The 16,084-nt window shown below is 32.9% G+C and overlaps 1 protein-coding gene across 1 annotated transcript; it reads right to left on the reverse strand.

Annotated features, from left to right (window-relative positions):
- Positions 1 to 5,133: 5,133 nt before the first annotated feature.
- LOC120199266 (plasma membrane ATPase 1-like) lies at positions 5,134 to 15,722 on the reverse strand. Its single transcript, XM_039200407.1, has 5 exons — positions 15,552 to 15,722; positions 15,331 to 15,465; positions 15,065 to 15,244; positions 14,781 to 14,975; positions 5,134 to 5,172 (listed from the first exon to the last, which is right to left on the reverse strand). The coding sequence occupies exons 1-5, from the start codon at positions 15,720 to 15,722 to the stop codon at positions 5,134 to 5,136; spliced, it is 720 nt and encodes a 239-aa protein (XP_039056338.1).
- Between the last annotated feature and the right edge of the window lie 362 nt (positions 15,723 to 16,084).

Below are 16,084 nucleotides of genomic sequence, written 5' to 3' on the forward strand. Positions count from 1 at the left end.
TAATAATACTAAATACTAAATAAATAGAGATTACAATTATGACCATATAAAGCAGCAATAATAAGCTACTTCGATGTTTAAAATAGTCTTGTTTTATAAGAGATTTTGGATTTAAATAGTTGTGTCTGTAAGGTATGTGTTTTCGTTGTCAATGATTAAAAAGATTTTAAACAGATATTATTTTATAATCCATCACAAATTATTAAAAATAATAGGGTAAACTATATCACATACCACTAAACTTTAAGTGTTATATCGTTTATATCACTGAACTTTTAATTTTGCCAATTATACCATTAAATTTTGATTTTCGTTTCAATTATATAACTGAAACATTAAATCATTAACGGTACGATGACGTAACTGATCGCTAATAACACGACTAACAACTGTTGACATAGACACCTCACCAAAAAATGTCATTTTGATCCGACTGTTAATGATTTAACGATTCAGTGATATAATTAAAAAAAATTAAAATTTAATACTATAATTGATAAAATTAAAAATTTAGTTTTATATATAATACAACGCTTAAAATTCGGTAGTATATAATATAATTTACGCAAAATAATAAAACAGCGGCATGTGTCTTTGTTTGGGAGAGGGCATTTCAAATTTCAATGAGAGTTTTGTGAGCTGGATATTGAAGGAGACAGTGAGTTGCATGTTGGTTGCTTTGGCTCTATTCAATAAATAAAATATCTGACTAACCAACCCATCCTCCAACTCCAATTTGATTCCTTATCTTCCATTACCATTTCTATAAAATAAAAAAGATTTCCCCGTCATAATCTCAATTATTATTTCGTTTGTTTTTAAATACGTCATTAATGATTCTAAATGAATGTATGCAGTTGATATCGACAGAATAGGCAATCAACTCTTTCTTCAGATATTTGAATTAAATTTTAGTTTTTAAAATAATATATAATAATTATAAGATAATATCTGATTAAAATTTTTTTTAATCATTGATGATACATATACATTTTATACACAGTTACTTGAACTTTTTAATAATAATACTTTGTTATCACTCTCAAACCGTAAACTGCACATTTTTAATGTTAGAAAAGGATGCTAATCATCAATACAATTGTAGACTTATATTAAATGCATGAAAAAAATATTAAAATAACATTTGGAAAGATTGGTTGTGCGATCAAGTATCAAATTAGGTGTGTTGAGAATAAAGATGAAAGTTAGGGATGAGATGAAATGCGGTGGCAGGTGAGAAGGCTTCAATTATTGGAAGGATAGATGAAAGATGCTCAATCTTTTCTCAAGCGAAAAACTATTTCATCTAAACCATTAGCTGTATATATAGTTAAAAAAGAGTGTTATTTTTTAAAGGAATGTTATTATACTTAATGATTTTAAATTCTAACAATTATATCTATAGTGTGTGTGCTCATTGTTAACGACTAAGAAAAATTATAAACAAACACTATCCTATAATCACTACAGACTATTAAAAATTAAAAAAATATATTTGAGGTCAGTTTACTTTTAAAAAATGATCAATGTGATTCTCGAATTATTTTGCACCTAATATGACCTCCAACTCAAAAAATAAACTCAATATGTACCTTTCACTAATTGTCTTCATCATTGATCATTACTGATGTAAGGCGATTCTACACGCTTTGACGGAAAGTAAGTAGATAGCCTTATTGTGTCCCGATCTAGGATTGACAAGTACTGATGTCCTTGAATTATAAGCTTGGATTGCAACAAAGATAAGAAAGAAATAAGATCAATGATGGAATAATAAATGGAATAATAAGATAAGTAATGAAATGAAATAAAAGGAATAGAGGTGGTTGTGGAATTGATGGTCTTGATGGATGATGTTGATGGTGTTGATGATGAAATGGAGATGGTGGTGATGTTGTATCTCAAGCACGCCAAAGAGGAAACAATGCTAGGAAGCACAATCCCGATCTTCAAAAACTTGCTTGAGGGGTGGTGATAGTGTCTTCAACCCGCTAGATATAAATATAGGAATTTAGGAATCAGGATGGAAGGTATGACGCCACAAGTATATGAATTATACTTGCTTAATCGATAAAGTTCACAAAGAACTTTGAAGAGAAATTAATTCACAAGAGTTTGTTTAATATTTGAGATGAGATGATTACAAATGAAGGCAAGCCTCTCAATTTATAGGAAATGAGAGAGAGCTTGGCCGAATGGTTACATAGGGATTCGACTGGTACATGTCTCTTAATGAAAGTACATAATTAATGGAATAAAGAGATATGATCCTTTAAGCTTGGTGTTGGTTCGGCTATCCCTTCATGAAGGGCCTTGATGTTTCGGTCAAAGGGTGGGGAGACATCTCCCTTGGCCGAATGGTACATGCTTGTTCATCTTGGCGCCAATTTCGTCTCCTTGACCGAATGGTGACGTGCCTCTTCATGTTTGGCGCCAAAGGCTCTCATGTGCAAGGCATGTGTTGTGGTCGAATAGTCATGAAGCTTTGTATCATGTCCTTTGATGGGTTAGGCCTCCAATGGTTGTTATCTCTTCACCAACGTGCTCCTTGGTGAAAGGGTATCTTCATGGGCATCATCATTCATGAAAGGTCACAATGTTTGGAAAGGTAACCTTTCATGTTTGAGCTAGTTCTGGTGTGAATGAGCTGGAGGTGAGCTGGCCATAGGTTAGTTGTAGTATGGTGAACATTATGGCAGCTCCTTGTGAAAAGGTACCTCTTGAGGTGGTAACTATTTATGAAAAGGTACGATTTCACAAATTTTGAATTAGGACATATTTGAAGTGTCCTGAGTGGTGATGATGTTGGTGCAGCTCCCCAGCTGAATTGAAGTCATCTTGCAGCTCAAATCTTCAACTCAATCCAACTATGAGCTCACGGCTCTCTGGACAACTTCTCACCAATGGTTCCTTATGCTCTCCTAAACGTTCCTATGTAAGTTTCCTTGCTGTTACATGCTCCATTTAGCTCCAATATAGCTCCCAAGTGTTGGCTGAATATGCCTACATACATAACATAAGGAAATAAATTAAGTATATAAACTTATATAATGTGTATAATATAAGAATGTGAACTATAGTATATGACAATAACTTATATCTCACATATTAATGAATAAGTTATTATCGTAATAACTATAGACAATATATATATATATATATATGAAAATAACTATATTATAACATATGAAATAAGCATCTTTATGTATAAAGTTAGAAAGTTTCTTACCTTGAAAGTTGAATAACCATTGTAAACATGATGCTGAATTGGATCACATCAATTACGGTGTTGATGTGACAATTCACAATGCTAATGTGTTACTCCACGGTGGTTAATGATGTGGTGGATGAGCTATTATTTTTTTTATCTTGTTCGACGACCAAATTGATTGTTTTAAAGTTCATGGGCTTATTTAATATTTAGAAAAAAATTAAATTATTTTAAATTTTAAATATATAAATATTCAAAAATTTAATGGAAAAATGCTAAAAATAAAAATAACTAAATATTAAATAAAATATTAAAAATATTATTAAAAATCAATAAAATTATATATATATATATATAGTTATAATAATGATAAATTATAAATTATTAAAAATTTAAAAATATTTTTAAAAAAGATGCATTATACATAATATATACATGCAACATATAATCATAACGTCAATACTTATATAAAATATTTTATTAGATTAGTCGAGACTTACGAATTTTGTATCTAAATATAATTAGAAAATATAGTAAGTTTTTTCTTTGGGTGTAAATACACACATCTAATCATACTTAGAACAATTTTAAGGACTATTAATAAACCCTTGCACATTGTATAATAAGTTAGTATATAAAGTGACACTTAAAAATTATTTGACATATGATTAGATTATGCATGTAAAAAACTGACCCAACCTTCAAAATTGATTGAAATCGACTTGAACCAGAATTTTTTGTGGCCTGAGATGGTGATGACCCAAAATCGATTAGAGTCTGAAATGATGTTGACTTGAACCCGAGTTGAATCTGGTTATTTTGGATTCGAATTCGACCTACACATGACTTGGGAATGAATTAAACTCGAATTGAAATTGATAATGTGATAACCAAACCCGACCTATATCTGACCTTATATGAACTCAAACTCGAGATTAACCTGATAAATAACTGATATTACTCGACCTATTATCAATTTGACATGTTATGAACATGACCTATAATTGACTCAACTTGTAAATGACCCAAATTTGATGTGAGTGTGCTAGCACCAGATCCAGAGACTATGCCACAAGGACCAATCACAAGATCTAAGGCTAAATAATTCAGGGAAGACCTTTCACTTAAGTGCATTCAAGCTTTCAATTCCTTTAAAGAGTCTTTAGCCAGATAGATGACAATATTTATTTTATTATGCTTATGTTATGTTATTCAATCATACTTAGCTCATTTACATGCATATCGTAGGTGACAACATTAATTCATTTCATCCCTAGCTTAACAATGACTTATTTTATTGTTTTCATGTCTTACATAGGTGTATTGGATACTAAGGAAGGCTTTGACAACTCATGGACAAAGGATTCATGCTATGACAGATCGTTATAGCTCAAAGGCAACAAAAGACAACTCATCTTAGCTAAAGGAAGCTCAAAGTATAAGCACACTAGCCTAAAGGTAGCTGAAAGAGCTAAACGAGAGATAAAACTAGCTGGAGAGTAGTTGACAACTATGTAGTTGAGCTGAGGACCAAAGGCAGTTGGAGGGTAACTGAGGTAGTAGCTGAGTAGTTTGAGTGTCACTAGCTTGCTAGCTAGCTTGAGTCTACCTAGCTTCAACTCACCTAGCTAGCTACCTAAGCTCCTAGCACACATCAAGCATGCGTCATGGTCGAACCTATACTCATATTACTAAGCCATGGAGATCATGTGACACCAAGGAGAAATCATGTGCCTTATCACTATATGTGAAGTCTATGTGACTTCATTTAGGCATATAAGAAACCAAATGACATCATCATTCGACCAAGGCTTGCAACCAGTCATCTAGGCGCCAACTTGAAGCAACACTTAGGTAAAGGGAATGTACATTCATTGAACAATTATGTTTACCAACACTACTCAACCAAGTCTCATTTATCTTCATTCAAACCGAAAAATTATCACCTTTTGAAGAGATAGCTGAACCATCACTTAGGTAAAGGGAATGTACATTCATTGAACAATTATGTGTCTTCATAAAGACACATACATGGCCAAAGCAACATGTAATAATTCGGCCATGTCCCTCTATTTTCTATATAAGCCAATGCCTTAACTAGTCGTAATACATCTCCAATTGTATCAAATTTATCCTTTGTGAGAATTTTCTCTCTATTTTGTTCTTTAAGAACTATATCGACTTATCAAGTGTATTTGTGCTTGTGGTGTCAACCTCATACTGTTTCAATAGATACTTTTGTTTACTAGTTCAATATAACTAGAGAGACCAAGTCCTTATCTACCATCCTTGAAGAAAGCTTATAAGGTCTGGTGTTAGGCTCTTTAATAGCCTAGTTTATTCCTCATTTTTTTAAAGATATTATCTTTACCATACGTTCACTTTATTTCAACCATAGCCGAGCCATCTTTCTTTATAACCATTTCCTTTATTTCTTTCCATATCATCATGTTCATATATTAATTTCGTAGCCTACAATATTTCTTATCATCTACTACCCTAACCTATTTATTTGAGCCTATCTTATTGCTGTATTACTTACTTCCTTTCTAGATCCACAATAAGTTGATTGTCATCTTCAATATATACAAGGCGTGCATCAACCACCATACATCAAGAGATATTTAGAGTATTGGAGAAAGAATAAAGTACCTTAAGAAAAGGTCGAAGTGAAGTTCCATAAAAGAAAATAAAGAAAAATGCATGGAAAAAGAAAGAAAAACAAGAAGACCCCATCAAAAATTCAAAAGAGTTCAAGAAGAAAAGAAAAACACAGCACTACAAGTCAAAAGGGTGGAAAAAAAAATAACAAAAAAGTCACCATCAAGCATGGAAGCCATCTTGAAGAACATGATTGTGGTGAAGGAAAGGTTATAAGTCCATTGTAGTAAGTAACCCCTTTCATTCTTTTCTTCCTATTTCTAGCCACATTTTTTATTATAATTTTTTCATCACCTAACATTTGTTTTAATTGACGTTACAAAGCATAAAACTCTTTCCTAAGTCTTTTAGAAATTAACAAGAGAGAAAGAAGAGGAAAAATGCAATTGAGTATGCGAGATCAGAAGAGGAAAAGTAAAAATCTTCAAGTCATAAGTGTTAAACACGAGTGAACTGAGTTCCATATATTTTTTTTTGGAGTGACTTTGAGAGTTTTTTTAGAGTAATTGGTAAGGTCCTTTACACATTTCCATTTTCTTTACTATTAACCACGTTTCCAGTTTATGTTCCTTCTACCTCCAACAGAGTCCATGTTGTGAAAAGGGAACTAAACATTCAAGTTTTGGAGGATGAACAAAGATAAAACATCTTCCATACGAGATGTTATGTCAAAGATGAGGTGTGTTTCATGATAATCGGTGGTGGAAGTTGCACCAATGTAGCAAGTACTCTTATGGTGGAGAAGTTAGGCCTAAAAAAAGCATCCAAGCCTATACAAGTTATAATGGTTGAACGACGGAGGTGAATTAATGGTCACAAAACATATCTTTTTCCATTTTTAATAGGCAAGTACAAGGATGAAGTGTTGTGTGACATGTTGCCCATGAATTCAAGTTACATCCTACTCGGGCGTCCATGGCAGTTTGATAAGAATGTCACTCATGATGTATTCGCCGATAGATTTTCTTTCATGTTTGAAGGAAAGAAAGTTAATTTACCCCCTGACCAAATTAAGTCAATGAAAGCCAAATTACTATTAAGAAAAGTGTGGAATCCATGAAGAAATCCAATGAAGTGGTGAAGGAAAAGAGACCAAAAAATTGAACATCTATGCCTGTGGAGGAGAAATTAGAAAACACCTTTATAATCAAAAGGCACTTTTTTACTCATGTACAAACAAAATTTTCTTCCTACTAATACTCTTGAAGGTTTTGAAGATATCTTTCCAGAAGACATCCCAGATGGTTTGCCACCTATTCGTGAGATAGAACAATAGATTGACTTTATTCCCAGATCCACCATTATAAATAGGCCAGCCTACATAAGTAATCCAGAAGAAACCAAATAGTTGCAAAGGCAAGTAAAGGAATTGATAGACAAAGGCTACATTCAAGAAAATTTGAGTCCATGTTTCATTCTAGTCCTTTTGATGCCTAAGAAGGATAGTACTTGGAGAATGTGTTGAGAGCGTCAGCTCACCCCGTGGGATAGCAGAAACAAAAATTCAAAGGTCTCACCAGTGATCCAAGTATGATAAATCGAAAACGAGAGGAAATGATGCGAATACTTACAGCGAGTTCTTTGAAAAATAGAAAGGACACCAACGACTAATAGTGTTGACGACCAGTTTAAATAATAAGCCTCTACGAAACCACGTCTTAACCTCTACTCAGTTCACCCGGTTGAGAGCAATATTTGTTTTTCCCAAAACTGTTTTGAGAAAAAACAGCAGAAGATGATGTAAAAAAAAGGCTGCTAGACCTTACACCTCTTTTTATATCCAAGTTACCCTAACATATTAGGGATTTTATTATTTTGAATTAATTAAACCTTTATTTAATTAATTCAAATTAAATATTCGGAATAATTAAAACATATGTATATCAAATATACATATATTAACTCTAGATATATTTAGTAATGTACAAAAAATTATAAATCTTTGCTAATTTCAATCCTAGGGTGTGACCCTGTAGGTTCTTGTAACGTTAGCAGTAATTATTAGAACAATTCTAATATTACATACAATGAGTGACATCTAACTATATATCATTGTCACCTATGTTATAAGAAAATATGATTCGACATATCAACTTTGTGATTAACTCTTTTATGTATTACATCATTTTTTCCTTTATATCTAGAATAGGCACAAGTCTTGGAATAGTCACACTTGTATAGCCCATCTATTGTTTCTTGATATCTAGAGTAGACTTTAATTAACGAATAATTTGTGATATCTCATATCAACTTATTCGAGCATGACCATGCATTTCTAGTCTCACTCAATCAAGTGGCATGTGATATATTTCCTATTATGTAGGTAGGACAAATCATATCTTAATCATACACACCCACTATATATATAGAGATATATTTAATAACAATCTTTCACCATGAGCAATGTTATGACTGTTACATAATAATCCAAGACATATACTCATAGTGGTCAATCCAATACACTGTTTTCTAACAATATAACCATGTATCAATTCTGACATCTCTATGTCAATGACAACACGTTGTCATCAATCAAGAACATGTTATAAGAGTATTATTATTGTCCATGCCCATAATAATACTTGAATAAGGATCTTTTAATAATAAAAATTATGTTATTATATGGGTTTTACTATCTTCCAGTTTATGTTAAACACATATATATAACTAGAAACAATAGCGGCAATGCCTTTACTCAATAAAATCAGTAAAAAATGTATCATTATAATCATCATATGATTGGTCTTTGGACAAACTGTAACAATCTCCCATAAGCATTAAGACCAATCACTCACATATATAATACCGAGTGACTCAGTGTGACGATCATGCCTCTGCTGTGTAAGAAGCTTTATCAAGAGATCAACAATGTTGTCAACTGTGAGTACTCTGCATATTTCTACATCTCCTCAATCTATAATCTCTCGAATAAGATGAAAGCACCTAAGAATATGTTTGGATTGTTGATGAGATCTGGTTTCATTTGCTTGTGCAATGGCTCCATTATTGTCATAATGAAGTTCTATAACATTTGATATGCTAGGAACAACCCCTAGTTCTTATATGAACTTCTTGATCCAAACAACCTCTTTTGTTGCTTCACTAGCTGCAATGAATTCAACCTCTATTGTAGAATCAACTACTGTGTCTTGCTTCAAACTTTTCTAGCTCACAGTACCTCCATTAAGATAAAACACAAAACCTGATTGCGATCACGAGTCATCCTTTTCAGTTTGGAGTCTGACATCAGTATAACATTTTACACTAACCTATTCCTCACCTCCATAGATAAGAAATATATCCTTAGTTCTTCTTAAGTACTTAAGGATAACTAAGGATATTTTTAACCGCATCCCAGTGATTTTTCACTAGGGTTTACCTGATACTGACTCGTCATGCTTAAAGCATACGGTACATCTGGTCGAGTACATATCATGGCATACATGATAGAACCAATAGCCGAAGCATATGGAATATTATTCATCTATTCTCTTTCTTGTGGAGTTTAAGGACACATTTCCTTCGAAAGAGAAATACCATGTCTCATAGGCAAAAATCCTTTCTTGGATTATTTCATACTGAACATTTTCATCACTTTGTATATATATGTGCTTTGACTCAGACCTAGAAGTCATCTTGATCTATCTATATAGATCTTAACTCTTAAGATATACGATGTCTCACCCAAATATTTCATAGAAAAACAACTACCTAACCAAGTCTTAATAGACTGTAAAGTAGGTATATCATTTCCTATGATAAGTATGTCATCTATATACAAGATTAGGAAATAAACAATGCTCCCACTAGCCTTCTTATAAACACAAAGCTCATCTTCATTTATGATAAAACCAAATTCTTTGATTGCATCATTGAAACGAAGATTCCATCTTCGAGAAGCTTGATTTAGTCCATAAATAGACCTCTATAGCTTACAAACCTTTCTAGCATTTCTTGGAACTAAAAAACCTTCTGGTTATGTCATATACACATCATCTTTGAGTTTTCCATTAAGGAAATGGATTTTGACGTCCATTTGTCAGATTTCATAATTATGGAATGCAACTATTGCGAGCAAGATCCGGATGGACTTAAATATAGCTACAGGGGAGAATCTTTCGTCATAGTCTACACCATGAACTTGTCGAAAAACATTAACAACTAATCGCCCCTTGTATGTTTATACATTACCATCCTGTCGATTTTTTTCTTGAAAACTTATTTATACCCTATAGGTTTGACCCCTTGAGGTGGTTCAACCAAAGTCCACACTTGGTTTACTGACATGGAATCCATCTCAGATCTCATGGCTTCAAGCCATTTCTTAGAGCCAGGGCTAGACACTACCTCTTGATAAGTTTAGGCTCATCTTGATCCATAAGAAGAACATCTCCATGTGTGGTAACGAGAAATCCAAATCTCTCAGGTCATGGCGTTCTCTTGTGGATATGCATAGTGGTTGTGTTTCTAAATCTCTTGATTGTTCCTCAACAACTTGTGAAACATGTTTAACTTTAGGTTCATTGATATTGTGTTCTTGAACTTCTCCAAGTTCAATATTTATACCCTTCTATTTCTTTGAGAGAAATTCTCTTTTGAAAAAAACTCTCATTCGAGAAATAAACACTTTGTTCTCGTTAGGGTTGAAGAAATAATATCTCTTAGTTTCTTTAGGACATCTAACAAATATACACTTATGAGATTTAGGTTTGATATTTGTAGACATATGATGTTTTACATAAGCTTCACAACCCCAAATCTTTATAAAAGACATACTAAGACGCTTCCCAATGCATATCTCGTATGGTGTCTTTTGAAACGATTTAGATGTAACACGATTTAGTGTGAAAGTGGTTGTTTCAAGTGCATGTCCCAAAAAAGAAGTCAAAAGATCACTATGACTCATCATCTATCGAACCATGTCTAACAGTGTTCGATTCATTCTTTCAAAAACTTCATTCCACTGTGGTGTACCAAGTGGTGTAAGTTGTGAAACAATCCCACATTCTTTCAGGAGTTCATCAAACTCTATGCTTAAGTATTCTCTACCTCGATCTGATCGAAGTGCGTTAATACTCTTGCCTAGTTGATTATGTAATTCATTTTTAAATTCCTTAAACTTTTCAAGGGCTTCATATTTATGGCGCATAAGATAAATATACCCATACCAACGGAAGTCATCGGTGAAAGTAATGAAGTAATATAATCCACCTCTAGCTTGTGTATTCATCGGTCCACATACATCACTATGTATTAACCCTAATAAATCACTTGCTCGATCTCTTTTAATATTAAAAGAAGATTTAGTCATTTTCCCAACAAGAAAGATTCACATACATCATATTGTTCGAAAACAAATGAATTTAAGAATCCATATTTATTGAGTTTTGATATGCGTTTCTCACTTTTATGGCCTAAACGACAATGCCAAAGATAAGTTTGATTCGAGCCACTTGTTTTAGATCTTTTAATATTTATGTTATAAATGGTGTTTACTTAATCCAAAATATAGAGACCATTAACCAATTGTGCCGAACCATAAAAACATTATCGAGATAAAAAGAACAACAATTATTATTAATAATAATCTCGAAACCAATCTTGTCCAAACAAGAAATAGAAATAATGTTCTTAGTCAAACTAGGCAAAAAATAACAATCCTCTAAATTTAAATCAAGTCCACTAGGCAAAGATAAAACATATGTCCCTATAGCTAATGCAACAACTCTTGCTCCATTTCCTACTCGTAGGTCTACGTCTCCTTTAGCCATATTCCTTCTCTTTTTGCAGTCCTTGTACAAAAGTACAAATATGAGAACCGCAACCGATATCTAATACCCAAGAAGTAGATGTTGACAAATTAATATCAATAACATAAATACATGAAACAAACGTTCCGTTTTCTTTTGCCTTCTTGACCACTTTAAGGTAAACAGGGAAGTTTTTCTTCCAATGTCCGGTCTTATCGCAATGGAAATATTTTCCTTCCTTGCTAACTCCCCCTTTGGGTTTCGATGCATTTTTTCCTTTCGGTATGGCCTTACTATTGCCCTTAGACTTTGTCGCAACCTTTTTATTTCCCTTTCATTTGTCCTTTTGGACCATCAGGATAGACTTATGTCTAACTTTTTTCAAGTTACTTTCACAAGTTTGTAACATGCCAAGTAACTATAGCAAAGTCTTGTTAATTTCATTCATGTTGAAATTAAGGACAAATTGGCTTAAGCTATCTGGCAACGATTTCAGGATAACATCGGTAGCCAATTCATCTTGAGAGGAAATCCCAACTTTTCCAATGTTTGAATGTAACCCATCATCTTGATGACATGAGCTCCTATAGGAGATCCCTATTATATTTTACATTGAAATAGAGCTTTAGAGGTCTCATACCTCTCTTGACGTACTTTCCCTTCATATGTTTCCTTGATATTTTGAATCATCTCAAATGCAACCATTCCCTCATATTGCTTCTGAAGTTCAGGAGTCATGGTGGCAAGCATTAGACATCCAACGTCTAAATATCATCCATATGTTTCTTGAATTTGTCTTTCTCAGCACTTGAAGCATTAGATGTTGGTTCATCAGGAACAAGTTCTTCAATGACATATTCTTTACTTTCCCAATTGAGAACAATTCTCAAATTACGAAACCAGTCAAGGAAGTTTATGCCATTAAGTTTCTCCTTCTCGAGGAGTGATCGCAGTGATAAAGTGTTGTTTGCCATTAAATCTAAAACAATGGAAATATTAAAGTAAGTAAATTTATTGAATTAAAAATATATAAATAGGTCTTCATTTACAAATTACTCCAACTATTTTATTCAAAATTAAAAGCCCTCTCTATTTTAATTTTAGAAAAATTCAAAGAAAATTTTTCTAGTAGGTGAGGATCCATAATCCATCAACTTCCTAGATCAACTTTGGCTTTTCTTTTAGGATAGTGATTATTTAGGTAAGTAACACTTTACTAGTTACATCTCATATCTCCTTTTGGTGAACAACCAATATCTAAATCGGTGAATATCACTTGCTTATTCTTCGTGTTCAACCAAGATAGATTTATGTGTCAATTCTTTAGTAAAGCCCACACAATATCGATCGAAGTCTTAACGAGCGTAAATGTTGGACGATTAAGTTAACTTAGATTATAAAGAGGGATTTGCATAATTATCTCATCGTTGTTCATTTTAATATTAAGCCCTTATTGATCTCATCAATATTCATTCTTATTTTATCATTTGATGCATTGCATACATAACAAATATAGCAATAAATAATATGCAATGGTTGTAGCCTGAAAATAATAACTAAGGTGGCCCATCCCAAGCCAATGGGAGAACCAAAAACCCTAAAACCTAAGATTGCTCTATAGGTATCTTCTCGCCTTCAGTTCAGTCAGTTCTTCTGCTCCATATGAATCTTCATAAGATTACAATTTTAGAAGAAGCTCGTTTTACATATGAGGGAGTAAGATGATAAGACAAATACAACTGAGATATAGAAAGGCATGGCTCGTAGGCCGTATTTCAAATTCAACCATTATAAATTGAACAAGGTATATAACCATGCATGTCAATCACAATATAAAACAAACATATCATATATATACACATTGTTACGCCTTTGTTAAAAATATTAATATAGGCCTACAATCTATAATACTCATGAAGGGTCAAGGGGTAAAGGCCCTTGCGGGTAGGGCTATAAATGAGACGAGACAGATCGTAAGCTACTCGAGATCGGCTAGATCAAGGCTCGATAAATACTCGGAACGATCCAAAACGAGCTACTCATTACTCGACTCAAAAAGCTCGTGAGAAGCTCGAAAAAAATGTTATATTATAATTTTAGATTTTTTAAAATTATATTATTAAAAATATATTAAAAATACACTATTGATAATTATAAAATTTTAAAAATATATTAAAAATTCTATAATACAACTACCTCAAATTTTTAATAACTAATTTTTTAAATTATTGTTATATTTTGAGGTTTCGAGTTCAAATATCGTAAATATCAAGGGTTTAAGCATTTAATATCAAGATACTATATTGTACTTACCTCATAAATTGTTTAATTAATGTTTTTACAATGAACTCTAAACCCTAAACCCTTAACCTGATTATGTGATAGGAGTTAAGTTATGCACATAAAGGTAACATACAAATTATGCAAAATGATGTTATGTGACTCCTAAATAAATCATTTGCATACTTATACATAAACATATCAACATGCAAAATAGATATACACAACTTGGTGATTGAGAATGACTCACAAAATATTTCAAGAACTGACTCGACGACATAATGTAAACGGAGATTTGATGTACAAATACAACTAAAACGATGGGATCATATTTTATCATACCCTAGTCAATAGGTTAACATCAATATCATACAATCACCATTTTTTTTAAAGGAAAATGACGAGTTTGAATCATATGAATAGTCGAGGTAAATACATGATAGGATTATGATATATATAATTATAAAAAATTAAAGTGTTTTAGAATGGAAGTAGAATTTGGGATAGTTATAAAGTAATATATGTTTAAAATTTTCTTAATCAATTAACAATGCTCACACATCCTATAGATGCATTTTTTTAAACTCAAAACCTTTATGGAGAACAACATTTCCTTTTGTTACAAAATTATTGATATTTTAAAAAATATACTTGAAATGTGTTATTTATTTTTTACCATTTAGTATCCAATGAACTTACCATGACTAGCTGAAAAAACATTTCCCAGATGCTTTTACATACAAATGCAAGAAAATTTCCTAAATATCTTCTTTGGCAGTGGTTGCTACTTCCAGGTTGGGAACTCAGTAAAGCTTGGAATGTTAATTCCTGCTACCTATAAAACAACATTAAGTACTTGGGCATCATGGGTTGAGAACAGGATGAGACCCGATTGCCATTGTAACAGACAAAACTGTGGGCATGGCAATAGGAATTCCTCCAATGAGTAGTACCAGTAAATTGTCGATTCCGGGACGATATTTACGATGTTGAATTGGGTACATGACAATGATTTCAGTTATCATTCTGACCGCAATGGAACATATATAGAAATTACCAATGGCAGTCAACACCTGTTTAACAAAATCGGGAACCAAAGTATTTCATGAATGAAACAAATGAAGAACATGGAAAATAATCGAAAATAAGCTGATCTTAGGACCTTTTGAAAATGTCCTTGTTGATTTATAGAATCAACAAGGTGAGCAGCTTTGCCAAAGAACATATGAAAACCGGTGGCGATCACGACAGCTTCAATCTCTCCTTGTTTGCATGTAGAACCCGAGTAAATAATGTTACCGGGGCCTTTTGTTACTGGAAGAGAATCACCAGTTAACGCTGACTGGAACATGGAAAAAGAGAATTAACATCAAGAAAACAAAGTTCAACATGAAAAAGAAAACGAATCAGTTCAGGTTTCAGAAGAACCTGATCAATTTTCAGCGGATCACCGTCGAGGAGTCTAGCATCAGCCGAAATAATGTCACTGAGTTTAATACTGATGATATCACCGGGAAAAAGAACAGATGCATCTTCTTCAATCCACTTCCCATCTCGAAACACCTGAAACTTTTCATTTATTAGTCAATTTTCAGATACTAGAACAACAAAGACTAGGTTTGCTTGTGTTCATCTTCGATTCTCGACACTGTTTTTTTCAACAAAGATTGTGTTGATTCATGGAGTTCCATGCAATCTTGCAATTCGCCTCTTTGTTTCTCGACGATCACGTTTCCATTTCCGCCGTTGGAGAATAAACTTGTTAGCTTCGCAGGCTCAGATAATGCAGTGTTGAGGGTTTGAAGGAGGTAGAAAAGCATGTTGGGACTGATGTTTACTGAAATGGAAAGCTTCAGTGAATCGAAACAAGAACCTGGGTATAGAGTTGATTTGCAGAAGCTTTGTATGAAATTGAGATTTGGGTTCAGAGAATTTGTTGAAGAAACGTTGAGAGAGAAAGTTGAAGAGAAGAAAAAGAAGATGAATATTGGTATAATGATGGAAGCCATTGAAGTCTATTGTATAAGGTAAATTGTTGAGATTTTCAAACTTAACATTGAACTTGAGTTGGTTTGATATCCCACATCGTTGGTTGTTGGGGAATAAGAGGTAAAGTGAGTGTATAAAAGTGGATGGGTTTCAATAAAGGAAAATAAAACCTGTCGAGCTCAGAACCGAGCTT

The sequence above is a fragment of the Hibiscus syriacus genome, unplaced genomic scaffold (assembly GCF_006381635.1).
Source record: "Hibiscus syriacus cultivar Baekdansim isolate YM2019G1 unplaced genomic scaffold, ASM638163v2 tig00005406_pilon, whole genome shotgun sequence".
In the NCBI taxonomy this organism is placed as follows: Eukaryota; Viridiplantae; Streptophyta; class Magnoliopsida; order Malvales; family Malvaceae; genus Hibiscus; species Hibiscus syriacus.

Excerpts from the sequence above, each read along its gene's own strand:
- LOC120199266 (XM_039200407.1), bottom strand. The coding sequence starts at position 15,722 with ATGCTTTTCTACCTCCTTCAAACCCTCAACACTGCATTATCTGAGCCT. Across the intron at positions 14,976-15,064 it reads AACAAGGACATTTTCAAAAG|GTGTTGACTGCCATTGGTAA; the intron begins GTCCTAAGATCA and ends TTTGTTAAACAG. Across the intron at positions 5,173-14,780 it reads TGGCAATCGGGTCTCATCCT|CTATCTCTTCAAAAGGTGAT; the intron begins GTTCTCAACCCA and ends GTGATGGTTCAG.